General features: G+C 51.3%; 1 protein-coding gene across 2 annotated transcripts; it reads left to right on the forward strand.

Moving 5' to 3' along the window:
- Positions 1 to 1,486: 1,486 nt before the first annotated feature.
- On the forward strand, positions 1,487 to 12,484 carry LOC141738582 (uncharacterized). Of its 2 annotated transcripts, none has more exons than XM_074574001.1 (2): positions 1,487 to 2,381; positions 4,385 to 12,484. In XM_074574001.1, the coding sequence occupies exon 2, from the start codon at positions 4,680 to 4,682 to the stop codon at positions 6,588 to 6,590; it is 1,911 nt and encodes a 636-aa protein (XP_074430102.1). In that variant the 5' UTR covers positions 1,487 to 2,381; positions 4,385 to 4,679; the 3' UTR covers positions 6,591 to 12,484. The 2 variants fall into 2 exon arrangements, with proteins under 2 accessions (XP_074430102.1, XP_074430103.1); XM_074574002.1 differs by lacking the exon at positions 1,487 to 2,381 and adding an exon at positions 3,869 to 3,966.
- Positions 12,485 to 13,804: the final 1,320 nt, after the last annotated feature.

A 13,804-nucleotide genomic window follows, 5' to 3' on the forward strand; every position in this document is an offset into this window, starting at 1 on the left:
TCCCCAGGATAGCAGAGACTCTGTTCAGACTGGGAGGTCACCGCTTCCAAACTGGGCTTAGGAAGAGGCATTTTTGGACATAGTTAGTCTAACCCTGCACTGACAACTTGGAGTCCTTTTGGGGATGAGCATGATGCTCGCTGAGTCTATTTTTGACTGCGTAAGCAAAACTTTTGGGTCATACCAAGATGTATTTGGTCTCTTCTTTTCTTGGACTTTGGGGCTTTATGTAGTACCATAGAATCATCCAGGTTGGAAGGGACCTTTAAGATCATGGAGTCCAACCTTTAACCTAACACTGACAAAACCACCGTCAAACCACGTCCCATATGAGCCTGAGGGAACAGCAAGCAGATCTGGTCTGCTTGAAGGAGAGGGTGAGCTGTGGTGGGACTCCCCTGGGAAAATGCAGATGTCAGTGGAGAGAAACAGGAGCTTTGAGGGCGCAGGTCACCTGCCCTACTAGAGGCGTCCAATTTCGAATAAGGTAAATTGTACCCCGGTGGACAAATGGACACTGCCACAGCTGAAACGGCACTATCCTGGCCCCTTCCTCCAGAACTCTCTGGCAGCAAAGGAGTCACACAAATATTCCCCCAAGATGTTCCAGGTGAGCCGCTCATCCATGTCCCACCTCAGCCTCTCTCCCTCCACGGTGTCACACACCAAGACAGGGACAATTGATGGAACTGCTCAAAGGCACCATCCAAAGTGTTGAGTCCCAGAGGAAGGCAGGATTTGTGGGAAAGTAGTATGGAAATTAGAAGGATGAAAAAGGGGGGCATGTTGTCTAAGGAGTCTTGCACACAAGGAATCTTGCCTCAGCATACCTGGGGTCTACTGTGGACTACCATCGTGGTCTCTCCTGTCTGTTCAGGACCTGCTGTGGCATTTTCATGTGTCAAAGACCTTCAGTAAAGGCAAACTCAATGAGGCTTGTGTGTCTTCTGCTGTGCATGTACTGGTACAAAGATGGTTAGATCTGTATGACTTCTTTCTTCACTGGACCGCGATACAGGCTGGCTTCATACTGGTGTTGCTGTCTCATACTGCTGGTTTGTACTGGAGTGGGAAATTCATCAGCTGACTTTAACCAAGGCACATACAGTGTGTAGACTAGATCTGAACTCCAGGGAACCCATAACCTTGAATTTCCTTCTGTGATCTAAGCCAGGCACCTCGCCATCCCCTGCCTCAGTTTTCCTGAGTCAAAGGAGGGGAGAATAGCATGTTTGCAGCCTTGTTTTCACATTCAGGATAGGCTTGGAGGTGCTGGCTTATGCAGGACTGAGTGTTATTGTCCAACCTCAGAGACATGGGACAGCCCCCAATCGCTGCCCCAGGGAAAAGTCATGCTGAAGCAGCTTTTCATCCTGCACATGCTCCTAAAACCCTCCCAGAGAAGCATCCTGGGCTAGAGTTCCCTGCTGGGTCTCTAAGCCTCATTGTGCAGGACATCTCCAGGAAGGTCTGTGTGCTTTCTCCGGGGTCCTGCTGGGGCTCAACCTCTCCCAGGTGGTGGTCATCACTCTGTCAAATCTGGTCCATCAGCGTCCACCCTTGTCAAATCTGCTTTCTCTTTTTTGCTTTCTCTGCTTTCTCTGAGCGTTAAAAGTGATCCTTTGCTGGTAGCCAGGCACCAGCCTTGGTTGCTCCCTCGCCCCAGGGGGATTGCAAGCTGCTGGAGACACAGAAATACTCCCTGAAATGCATCTTCCCTCTCCTGACGCTTCCTGGAGCAGGTCCCAGACAGACAGCCTGGGAGGGAAGAAAGATGCTTGCAGCACTGAGGGATGCTTTCCTTTGCCAAATAAAAAAAAAAAAAAAGAGAACAAAAAAAACCAAAAACAAAACCAAAAAAAAGCCAACAAACCAACCAACCAAACAAAAAAAAACTGCTCTCAGCTGGGGCAGGAGAGAAATGGCCCGATCCTGACCCACTGGCTGCCAGGGCAGCGAGGGCAGGATGGAGGACCAGAGCTGGTGGGAAGAACTACAATTCCCAGAAGGCAGTGCGAGCCGGGGACCCTTCCAGCTTCCCACCGATCTAGCGGTGCAGAAGAAAGACTCATTGGGGAGAAATTCCCCTCCTCTCCCTCCCCGCCCTCCCGCCAGCACCTTGGCGGTGGCGAGAAAATCCCTCCCGGGAGCGCAGTGGCGAGCATCCCCCTGCCCTCCCCGGGCGCCTCCAGCCTTCGCTCTTTGTCTTTGCTCCGCTTCACCCTTCCTCCGGTAGCTCTCACTGCTCTGGCCACAGACTTCCTTTGGGTCAGCCCAGCTGCAGCTGCAACACAACTTGCAGCCAAGTGGCAAAGACCGTTGTGCCGCTGAGGCGGCCCCGGCGGAGAGAAATGCCAGCCGGAGATTGATGGTCGGCTCAGGTAAGATGCTTTCCGCCAACCGCCCTTCATTTGCCCCGGTAGCCCAAATAAAAGACCAATCCACGACTCCCTGGCATCTGGTTCTGCCCTTGATTCAAACCTGGGTTGCGGAGCTGGGAAAAAAAGCAGGATTTTGGATCTGTAGGATCTGGATAGTGAAAAAAAAAAAAAAAAAAAAATTATTAAAGGAAGAAAGTAGGCAGGAATTTCTTCTTTTACCCAGATCTGAATTCAGGGATTTGTTCCTTTTTGCCAAAACCCAGTGGCAATTGAAACCTTGCTGCCAGCGAGTTGTTTGCTCTGGGGGACCAGTGCAAGCATCCATGGCGAGGAGAGAGGCCATGGACACGGCAGCGACCCGGCACCCACTCTGGCTGCGTCCCCGCAGCATCGGCCAGACCTGACAGGAGGGTCCTTGGTGGGGGGAGGCTAAATCCACTACCCGCTCAGGGGGTTAATCACCTTCCTCGGTAAAAATACACTGTTGAACCCTTTTGAGTCCTCTTCCCAGCCTGGCCGACGCTGAGGCTTTGGCTGCTGAATTAAAAGCTGGTGTAGGTGTCACACAGCTGCCCCCCCACCCAGGGAGGGGGTCTGTCACAGGCTGACACTAAACCCACGTCCTGCTCCAAGTGGGTGTGTTTTCTCTCCCCTGGCTCAGTACAATTTTGCAGGTAGCTGGGGGTTTATTTTTTGTTTTTGTTTTCCTGTGGTTCCTCTGTATTAGCGTGGAAAATCCAGCTTGGACAGGATCACCGTTGTGCTTCGGTGGTGGCCCTCACCAGCATCGGTGGGGATCCAGATGGGTCAGCTGAAGGGGAAACACAAGCGACGCGACTAAATCTGAAGTCAGTTTCCCTCTTATAACTGCCCTCTGAAATCTGAAATAGCTGCCCACTTCATTCACCACCCTGACCTCTCTCCTCTGAGGAGCTCCAAACTGTAGGAGGAGCTCCAAACTGGACCTCTCCTCTGTAGCTCCAAACTCTGCGTCCCAGTTGTTCTTGGATGTTTATGCTCCACATGTCCCATAGCTTGTCCCCTGACCCATGGCATCCCCCCTCCCCAGCCCTCTGCACCTCAGTGACAGGCTCCCCAGGGACTCATCTTCTTATCCGCAGCCTTCCCAGTCACCCAGACCACCAGGGACCGATTTCATTGACAGCTTGTGTCCTCCCTGGCAGCTTGCCCCATAACTGGTGATTTTGGCAGCAGCACCTTCAGCCATCAGTACCACCAGTAAAAGCCTGCCCAGCCACGCATACTCTTGTTAACAGTCATCTCCAGCACCACTGTCTTCCTCCCTGTCATCTTTCTGGCTCTTTTCCATGTTGCAACGCACTGTCTTGCTAGGAGACGTTGCTCACATCTCCGTTGGCCCTGTTTTTTGTTTGTTTGTTGGTTATTTTTCTAATGGAAATACATAGGACCCTGATCCGGCTGTCAGTTGAACCCTCTTGAGGAGGACAAAGTCACTTCAGGTTTCTGCATCTCACCTCTCCCACTGCCCACCGAGGACACCACTTCCTTCCCCTGTGCATGGAGGTCTGCCGGTACAGAGCAGCACATCCCAGTTTTGCGAATGGTACACAGTTTGGTTTTCTTCTAGGTTTGGGGGGTTTTGGTTGCTGCACAGTCACTCATCAAAAATGGGTCTAATTACAGCAATTACGGCAAAGTGCATTAATTGATTAGCTGATTTACTTATAAATCTTCTTGGTCAAGGACAGAGGACTATTCTGAGAGTCAATCACTAGTGCAGCAATAGTAGAGCCGAAACCTCGGTGTCACCGCAGCAGTGAGTGTGTCACAGGTCCCCCCATCGCCAGGGGAAATGAGCCTGTTCCTGCTCTCTCTGTTGGAGTCCAGGCGAGCCTGTGGCTTCAAAGGTCTCAGGTTCAGTCTCCCATGGAGCAGCCAAGGTGCCACCCGTTGTGTTTACACAGCGAACACAGGAGGTGGAGAGGAAATAATGACTTAATAATTTTCCTTTATTTTTTCAGGCCGGCTATCCGAGTCTCCAGGAATGCCAGATCAGAGGAGGCAGGAGGTGGAGTTACAGACATTGCGTCTGCAAGCTGAGGTGGAAGGAGGCTGAGAAATGAGGAAGACCGCACACTCCTTGTGGGCCCAGAGCTGGCGTACAGCAGCAGCACCCATTCCTTTATGGGGAGCAAAGTGCATCCATTGCAGCACACTTTAATGTGTGTGTCCTGATGGTCTTTGTATCCGCCCAGACAGTCCATCCCCATAACGTTGTGGCTTTTTTGTACCTGCCGGCTGCTTGGCAGCCCCACCATGCACCACTGGGTGCAAGGCACTGCTGCCATGAAAGACTTGGTTAAGCACGTGGTGCTAAAGACCCACCCGTGTCAGGAGTGCGGCAAATCCTTCAGCAAGAAGGGAAACCTGAAGAGACACCAGCGGATCCACACGGCAGAGGAGCTCTTCACTTGCAGGGAGTGTGGGAGGCGCTTCACCACCCGGGGCCACCTCGCGACCCACCAGAGCATCCACACAGGAGAGAGGCCCTTCTGCTGTGGGGAGTGCGGGCGCTGCTTCCGCCTGGAGATATGCCTGGCCGCCCACCAGAAGACACACGCTAAGGGTGGTCCCTACCTCTGTGCTCGGTGCGGCAAGAGCCTGAGCACAAAGATCTACTTCAACATCCACATGCGGACCCACAGAGAGAAGAGGCCATTCGCCTGCACCGAGTGTGGGAAAAGCTTTGTGAAGAAGGGGACGCTCACGGCCCACAAGGAGATCCACAAGCGAGAGAAGCCCTTCAAATGCCCTGACTGCAGCAGGTGCTTTGGACAAAGTGCCACACTGCTGGCCCACCAGAAGATACACCTCCGCGGGGGACCTTTCATTTGTACGGAGTGTGGGAAGAGCTTGAGCACCAAGCGGTATTTCAACGTCCACCAGAGGAACCATGCTAAGCAAAAGCTACTTGAGGGACGCATCAATGGTGTGTCTCTCCAGGTCATCCAGATTAAAGAGGAGCCTGATTTTGCCTTTATGTCAGAGGACAATATGTTGGAGAATATGTCCCGGGAAGGCAATGTAGCCCAGGGATGCAGCATACCTAGAAACCCATCTAATCCAAAAAGCCCTCCTTGGAAAATCCAGATAAAGGAGCAAACAGACCCACCCACTGATGACACAGCAAACATTACTGCAATAGCCTGCCAGAAACCTCACATCAAGGAAGAGCCACCAGAAAACCCGGACTATGGAAAGCTCTTGGATCCAAAGATGCCACTGATGGGTCAGGGGAGACGGTTTAAGAAGGAAGATGCTGATGGGCAGTATGATCGGGAAATCCCTATAGCCAGTAACTGGGTGCTCCATATGAAGGAAGAACCACAGGAAAGCATTGAATTTGGGATGTATTATGGGCAGAAGCCAAACCTCGGTGCTATCCAGGGGATCCAAATTAAAGAGGAACCTGGTGTGGAGGCCAACCACCACGAGAGCCAGAGCCCAAAGAGGAAGCAGAAGAAATGCTATCAGCCTACCAAAGAGGAGATGCTGGAGAACCAGGACAAATCTGTGTCCAAGAAAGATCCCTCAGCAAAAGGAGCTCCCAAGGGCGGACAGATATTCCCCTGCCCTGAGTGCGGGAAGAGTTTCAATCAGAAATCAAACCTGACCAGACACAGGAAGATTCACACGAGCGAGGGGCCGTACAAGTGCAGCGAGTGCGGGGAGAGCTTCCGCATGAACCGCAAGCTGATCTGCCACCAGCGAGTCCACATGAGCGAGCCCTTCAAATGCACCGAGTGCGGGAAGAGCTTCACCCAGCGGTCAAACCTGGTTCGGCATCAGAGGATTCACACCAAGGAGGAGCCCTACCAGTGCCCTGAGTGCGAGAAGACCTTCAACCAGAAGGCCAACCTGTTCCGGCACCAAACAATCCATGTCCGCATGGGGCCTTGCAAGTGCACCAAGTGTGGGAAATGCTTCCCTCAGAAGCGTCATCTTATTAAACACCAGCTTCTCCATTCCCGAGGTGGGGCCTACAAGTGTGGGGTGTGTGGGAAGCGCTACCGGCTGAAGAAGTACCTGAGGAGGCACCAGAAAATCCACACACGGGAAGGAACTGCTCCCTGTGCGAAACAGGGGGAGGCCACAAGGACCGGCGGTGAACCCCACCACACTGAGCAGACAGCTCTGGCCACCATGAAGAGTGAAGAGGAGAGCTGAGGGGGTCTGGTGCCTGCTTCTGGGGGAAAGTCCTTCGGGAAAGGGGAATGATGGAGACAAACTCTGCTGGCCTTATGTGTGCAGTATCTGGGGGTGGGGAGGTCAACCTGAGGGGACAGAGTATTGATGGAAATTGGTCCTCTGCTGCTGTTTTCAGAGTACAACCCTCAGGGTACCACCTGCTCACAGCTGTGAGATGGGGCTGGAGAGCCAAGCCTCCTCAGAGCACTTGGAGATGCAGGGATAAGAGCTTGGCATCCTTCCTAACGGTATGCTTGTGCCTCTGAAGCCTGCCAAAGTTGTGTATGCCAAAATTGTCTTCTGTGGGCAATACGTAGCCAGGAGGACCAGGTAGGATGTATTTTTATTATATTGCCGTGTTTCTGAGAAAATTGAAGGGAACCACTTCCATCTAGGCAAGGGTTAAAGCAAGGGCCAACTGTCTTCTTCCCCCTCCTGTAGCTCTGATCCACACCTTGATCCTACTGGGCTGACGGACTCTAGTCAACTGGGTGGTATTGGGATAAACTACTGCCAGCCAGACCAGGGTTTTAAGCCTTGAATCCCCCAAACCAGGCTCCCAGATTGGCTTAAACCAGGTCCCTAAAAGTAAGTTATGCAAAATCAGTGACTGTTTTTCCAAAGCTAGCCCAGAGGCCGGCAGATTGTATTCTGGTTTTTGCCCCCACAACCTCACTGTGTGGACGTAAATGAGAGTGGCTTTTCTTAGCATGGAGTTTTACATCTCTGATGAGCAGGCGGCTTTGCCACCACAAGTCCCAGAGGCATTGGTGTCTTCACCAGCTTAAGCTGACACTGGTGCTGGTTCTCAGTCACCTCCTTCCCTACCTGTGAAGCTCTTGGTGGGATATTGACTTTTTTTAGGGAATTCAAACCAAGAAGCAGGAATAGTTGAAAAAATCTTCAGACTTTATGGATTAGAGAACTGGAAAATCTTTCCTGGTTGGGATGTTTTTCCTTCCTCTCCCTGGTGTAAAGCAGACTGTGCAGCTACTCAAAAGCATGGACAGTTCAGCAGTCTTTATTGCTCACAGCTGATGATTTTGTTTGAGTGTTCCCAAGTCAGATGGATCTTTGTGTCTTGAAAGACCCTGGTGAAGTGGAGATGTGGGGGGAATCCACAATCCCCTGAGCCACTCCCCAAGATTTCTCTGCACCAACTGCTATGTGGCCTCCTGGGCACTGCAGAGCAAAGACGCATATTAGGGTTCATTGTGTTGCTGTAAAATGTGGAGTACAAGAGACAAGTAGAAAAGTGTTCCATGGTGAAAAGGTAGCTCTACCTCTTTGGCTTTGTCCAGGAAAAGACACCCTCTCGCCATGCCTGAGACACACACCTCCTCCTTTTCCCTGGCCGTGTTGCAGATGGAGGCAAATGCCTCTTGGAGGCGTCTGAAAGTCTGCAGCATGATGTGGGGCAACTACCTGCTGTGGTGCTTCAAGCCCAGGCTGATGGTTATCTGTACTGCCTACTTGGAGCAGCCACTCTCCAGGCAGGGAAACTGAGGCATGGAGGGAAGGAAGGGAACAGGGAAAATTGTGTTTGAGCTTTGCCTTTACCAGCTACTTGGACACCACTGGGTGGAGGTGTTTTCTTGTGATGACTCAAGCCCAACACGGAGCACAACTGCCGAACCCCAAAAGCACAGAGTAATTTTGGTGTTTAGACTTCCTCAGCCTTTGGTGTAATCAGGCCCAGGATATGATTCCAAACAGCAGAGCAAGCTCTGACAGCATCTGAAGGAGCCTATCTCTGTCTCCATCTATCCAAGCGCCAGCCTATAACCTGTAGGCAAACTGGTTGATATGAAGCGTCCTCTCAAGTCCCTCTGACCGGGTGGAGATTCATTTCTGGAGCAGAAAAGACAGACGTATAGGGGAAAACAATAAGCTTACGGTGTTTGAGGGCAGCCTAAGGGACGAAGCAAAACAGCCTCTGTTAGGCGCGCTGAGGGGCAGAGGTATAGCAGAGCCCTTCAATGAGAAAGTAATCACCAAATGGCTGACGGTTATTTCCCTTTCATTAGCCTGACGTAGGGCTGTAGAGATTTTTACCAGTAAGGGGAACAGGAATGAGAGGTTTGCCAGTTGTATTATTGTGTCCCTGCACATAAAGAGTGCAGTGAGTCAATGTCAGTAGTTTTCCTGGACATCACTGGATCTCTCACCGTTGAGCACGGCCAGGGTGGATGTCCCAGCTTCTGGGGAAAATCAGGACTGATAGTTTGTAATATCTCCTCAATAAAATATTTAAAGAAAAAAAGAAACAGCGAGCCTCTTTTCTGGTTGGTTGGTTTTTTCATGAGCTAACAGTGAGAGAACCACAGTACATTCTGTCCATGACGAAGCAGATGAACAATGCCAGGGCAAGATGCATACCAGTGGTAACCAAATGGGTGTTGTTGGTGAAGAGCCCTCCAGGCTCTGCTGACTGTGTTGAGTAGGTCTCCACCGACTGGACTGAGAGCTCACACCACCACAGACTGACCACAGGGGTCCCATCAGTGACCCACACGTAGGTATCGTGTGAAGCGGCCTAAGGTGTCTGCATAGGGCTAGGACACAGGCCTAATGGGAGGCCTTGACCTTTATGGATGAGCAATTGGTGGCCAGGAAGGGCATCTTAGGGCATCTCAAATGGCACCAGACACCACGGTATGAGAAACTGAAACAATGCCCTAAGTATGGGTGTTTTCATCCATGAGCTAAACTCCACCCTCAGTGTCCCACCTGTGGGAGCACAATGCTCAAAGCACAAAGGGAGTCTTCCTTGGGTACCACCAGGATCTGCCTGGGACACTACACTGTGACTTCCTCAAGGCACCTCCAAAGAGATGACTTGCAGATAGTTCGGGCTGCTAACTCTGGTGTGTGCTGCTGATGGTTGTGTTGGGTTTGAATCAAGACTACAGAATAATCCCAGCTCCTAGACTCAAAATGGATTATCTGTGGACTGAAGAAAGCCAAATCCATACTCCCTACCCTTCCCAGTAGCAAAATAGCCTTCATCTTTTTCTCCCTGTCTGAGCTGATGCAGGCAGGACGCAGGAACAACCATAAAACCATGGGTGAAAGGCAAAGAACAAGTTCAATCTCGATACCTCACAGACCAGGGAATCTCCAAAGCAACACCCAGGCAGAGGCACGCAAGCAGGGGCCGCGGGCACCACGGAGCGAGAGAGAGTCCTTGTTAGCAAGAGTCCTTGGCAGCGAGAGAGTCCTTGTTAGCGAGAGCACACGCGGACTCCCTGTTCTTGCTGGTATTTAAAGGGTTCAAACAGGCATAGTTTTCGCACTATGCTTTGATCTTCTTCAACAACAGGCCAGGATTCTCAAGCGGCTGGATAAGGTGTCCCTGAGTCCATCACAGACTTATGTCATCTAAGTGCAAGTGTTTTTCCTGCAAGCACCTGAGACTGAATAACAATTAGTGTGATATATGTGTTTTCCAGTACCCCAGGTGCGAGTCACTTGGGCATATTTACAATCCTCCTTGCCGAGCTTCTGTTGCTTTCCCACACTCCCTAAACCCATTAAAGGGCTCCCAGATAATAATAAAATGCTTAGAATGCAAATCATTGCCCCATTCTCCACTGCACAGATTTTATGCAGAAAACCACATCTGTAAGCCTTCACTGAGCAGTCTCAGTCACCAGGTGAAAAGGGTGCCCCACAAGGTCTGATTTTGTCTTTGGGTCTATACAGTAAATTCAGCGTGGTCAAGCTGAAACCAATGGAGTTAAATCAAAGTGAAGAAGAGACATCCACGCTCTGATGACTTTTATAAAGAAATCTTCTGGTCTTGCACACTGGGTCAGATAGGCCTTGTCTTGAGGTAATTGCTGTCCTATTTCCAGCCATGCACATTGTTTCTGTGGATTTCAGGAGGGATTTGGCTGTGGGACTTTTTTTGATCACCTCGTTGACTCGTTGACTATCTGTGTCTATCATCTCAGCATCAGTTCTGTCTCCAGCATTCAGCACGACATGTCTGGAGGAGAGATGGAGACAGGCTGTGTTGGGGAGCACTTGAGCAAGAGTGCATATTCCATGCTTCGAAGGGACGAGTGGAGCAGATTGGCGCTCAGCATGTTCTGGTACGGTGGGAAAGAGAGGGTCTTTGGAGCCAGAGCAAACATCTGCTCCAACATAAGTGCCTTGGGATGTTTACTTGCCCTTTCAGAAAGTGATAGTTCCCATGAGAACTTCTTCGAGAATCCCAGGCTGCAGGGAGCCCGGTGTCACCGCAGATGGGGACTGAGGAGAGGAGAAAGACCAGGGTGAAAACTGGGTGAGCAACAGGCCACTCAGTATCACATACTTCTACACACGGTTTATGGAGACTAGGAACCTCCATGGGGAATGAGTATTTACTCACCACGACTACCACCTTAGCTACCTCTCATCACATCCAGGGCCAAAGTGATGCAACCAGGTAGCACCACAGGGGACCAGGTTATCAACCTGAACTGCCTGTAGCCAAGACACGCTTGGAGCCACTGTCCACATCTCCTGACCCAAAGCACGGTTCCTTCCTTGAACGTGATTTCTTGTGCTGGAACAAAGGAAACATGAGAGATCTGCCTCAAAGGACTGAAGCTTCTGACTATTCCCCACCTGCAGATTTTCTAAACAAGGGCATAGAAAGACCTGTGATCTCCTTCTCTAGGGCCAGCGTTAGCCTGAAAATGAGAGCAGCCCCTGCAACGGGGAGGGTGAGGTGGGCAGTGCAGGCCTGTAGCTCTCTGCTAATTGCACGGGAGGCGATTACAGCCTATTGCTGCCCTTTGCAAAAGGACTGCTGGCCCATGGGGACATTGCAGAGCCCTGCTGTTTACTCTGTTTTTGCACCCCAAGCTGATTTCTGTCTTTTCTGCTTCTGTCTGGCATCTTCCCTGGGGAGCTGCTGTTTCAAAGACACCAACCTCCTCCAAGTCACTGCAAACCAAAGGCAGAAGTAGGAGGCAGAGATGTGGAGATCCTTCCCTGCCAAGTCACGAGATTTTCTCCTTTTTCATCCTCTGAAAAATGGGATAAAATGCCTTGCAAGTGGAATAAGATACAGACTGTTCTTGTTTCTTTACGTGCGTTGGCCTCTGAGGAACAGAGCAGACTCAACAGTGAGGGTCTGACCGTAGAGGACAACTTATGCTAGGAGGGCCACAGGGTTTTAAAGTCATGCAAGAATTAGCCATCATTGTACCTGTGCTGAAGTTCACCTGCTCTTAGACACGTCTGCAGAGCAGAAAGCCAGTCCCTGCAGGAGACCTGAGAACAGCACTGATGGGAGCTCGCTTTGGGGAGAAAGGACTTACGAGAGGAAACTAAATGTTGATCTTGTGAACTACAAGCTAAGCAGCCCTAAAAAATAGTTATTCGCGGTCACTGCTCATGGTGTTAGCCTAGGGCTGCAGGCAGAGGTTACCAAGACCCTTTTTGCCGCATCGATGAGCTGCAGTGCATCGTGCATAGTCAAGGGCACACACTTATTCAGCCAACATTGCAGGACCCAGAACTTCCCCATCAGAGCGGACGGGCAAAGAAGTAGAAAAACCTCACGACAAAGAATGTGTTACTTAGATTGAGTTAACTTATAATAGCTTTAACTATCTTGGGGTAGGTTGAAGAACAGAGAGAGGAGGGGGGAACGTGAAATATGGAAGAGGTGGCTGTAAAGTCTCTAATCAGATGGCAAAAATGGGTTGTGCATCACATCTACCGTGAAGGAGAGACGCAGAGCCTGGGAAACACCACAAGAACCTGGGCTTCCCTGTGGGAGAGTGTTAGATCCAAATCGAATCTTACTCACAGGTTTGCCTGTTTGTATTGTTAATTTATAATCAATGACTTCAGGCTACAATAAAGCTCCATGTTGGGTGACGCGGTTGATGACTCCATTTGCTTCTCGTGGCAGGGTGAGGGAGGAATGAGCGGTTCTTGCTCTTCTCTTCAAAGCGTCTCCTGCTGTTGTTTTCCTGGGCTGAGCAATGGGGTCCTGAAGGCACCAGTAAGCCTTAATGGCCCCCATCAACCCCGGATGGGGCTTCTGCCTGCTGCGTACAGCCCCTGAGAGGCTGCACCCCATGGCACTGCTTGCGCAGGGCTCCCCATGGCTCCCCACCCCACGGGGAGCAGCCATCCCTCACTGATCCCCGACACAGGGACAGGGTGTGTGGGGCTGTCGGGGGGCGCAGCAGGAGAGAGAGAGGGGCTGCATGGGCATGCAGATACCGCGGTGTTCCCAAAAGCACCTGTCAGCCTCTCTGCCTGCGTCCGTGCGCAGGAGCTGAAGTGCAGGAAGGACAGATAAACCAGGAGAGCTCCTTTCCTGAGCGTCAGCCCATGCGTGGCCATTGCTACAAGCTGATCGTTAGTGGCAACACCCTCTGACCAGCCCCCTGCACGCCTGCCTCCGTCCCTGGCTAAGGCTTCAGGTGTGATCCGAAGCTAAGGAGTTTGTGATGATTTGCCTTGGATGGACCACCCAAAATCACACACACCCCCCTCAGCCCTATGGATGTAACAGGAAAGATGGGAAAATGAATCACATGTCAGCATTCCTTTGCTCACTCTGCAGGCAGCAGCATCTTAGAGGCAGAAGTGGAGCACAGATGAACTCTGAGACTTTCCTCCTGTCCATAAAGTGATGTATGGTAGAAATTGCTCCAGACTCCATAGATGTCCATTATTACTTGTCTCTGTTAAAGCCCAGGAGGACAGGACATGGGGAGCTCCTCGTCCAAGCAGGACCTGTAGAGGTTCATCCTTTGCTTTTCCAGTCTGCTGGCATGTCCCTTTCATGGTCCTGGGCAAGAGGGATGCTCCCAGGGACAGCAGATTCACCTATCCCAGATGTTCTAGGAGCTCAATTGCTGCACCACTGTCTGTCTCCCTCCCTTTGAGCTCCTTTATCTCCTCTTTTTCTGGGTGGTTTTTGCAAACCTTTCACAGGGTCTTCCTGTGGCTCAGCACTTCGGTCCCACGGAGGATGGATAAAGCCGGGGAAGAGGCAGTCCTGGATGCCTGCACTCCTGAGGAAGATAGGCTTGGATTGCCTTCGCCAAGACCTTGTCTGCTTGAGAAACTCTTTGTGGAGGTAAGGTAAACGGGGCTGGAGAGGGCTGTCCCTGCAGCTGGGACATTCACTGTCACTGTCCTTTGCTACACTGACACTGGGAGTCAGCAGGGAGGGA

The sequence above is a fragment of the Larus michahellis genome, chromosome 2 (genome assembly GCF_964199755.1).
Source record: "Larus michahellis chromosome 2, bLarMic1.1, whole genome shotgun sequence".
In the NCBI taxonomy this organism is placed as follows: domain Eukaryota; kingdom Metazoa; phylum Chordata; class Aves; order Charadriiformes; family Laridae; genus Larus; species Larus michahellis.

What these genes read in the sequence shown, in the direction of transcription:
- LOC141738582 (XM_074574001.1), top strand. Translation starts at nt 4,680, where the DNA reads ATGCACCACTGGGTGCAAGGCACTGCTGCCATGAAAGACTTGGTTAAG.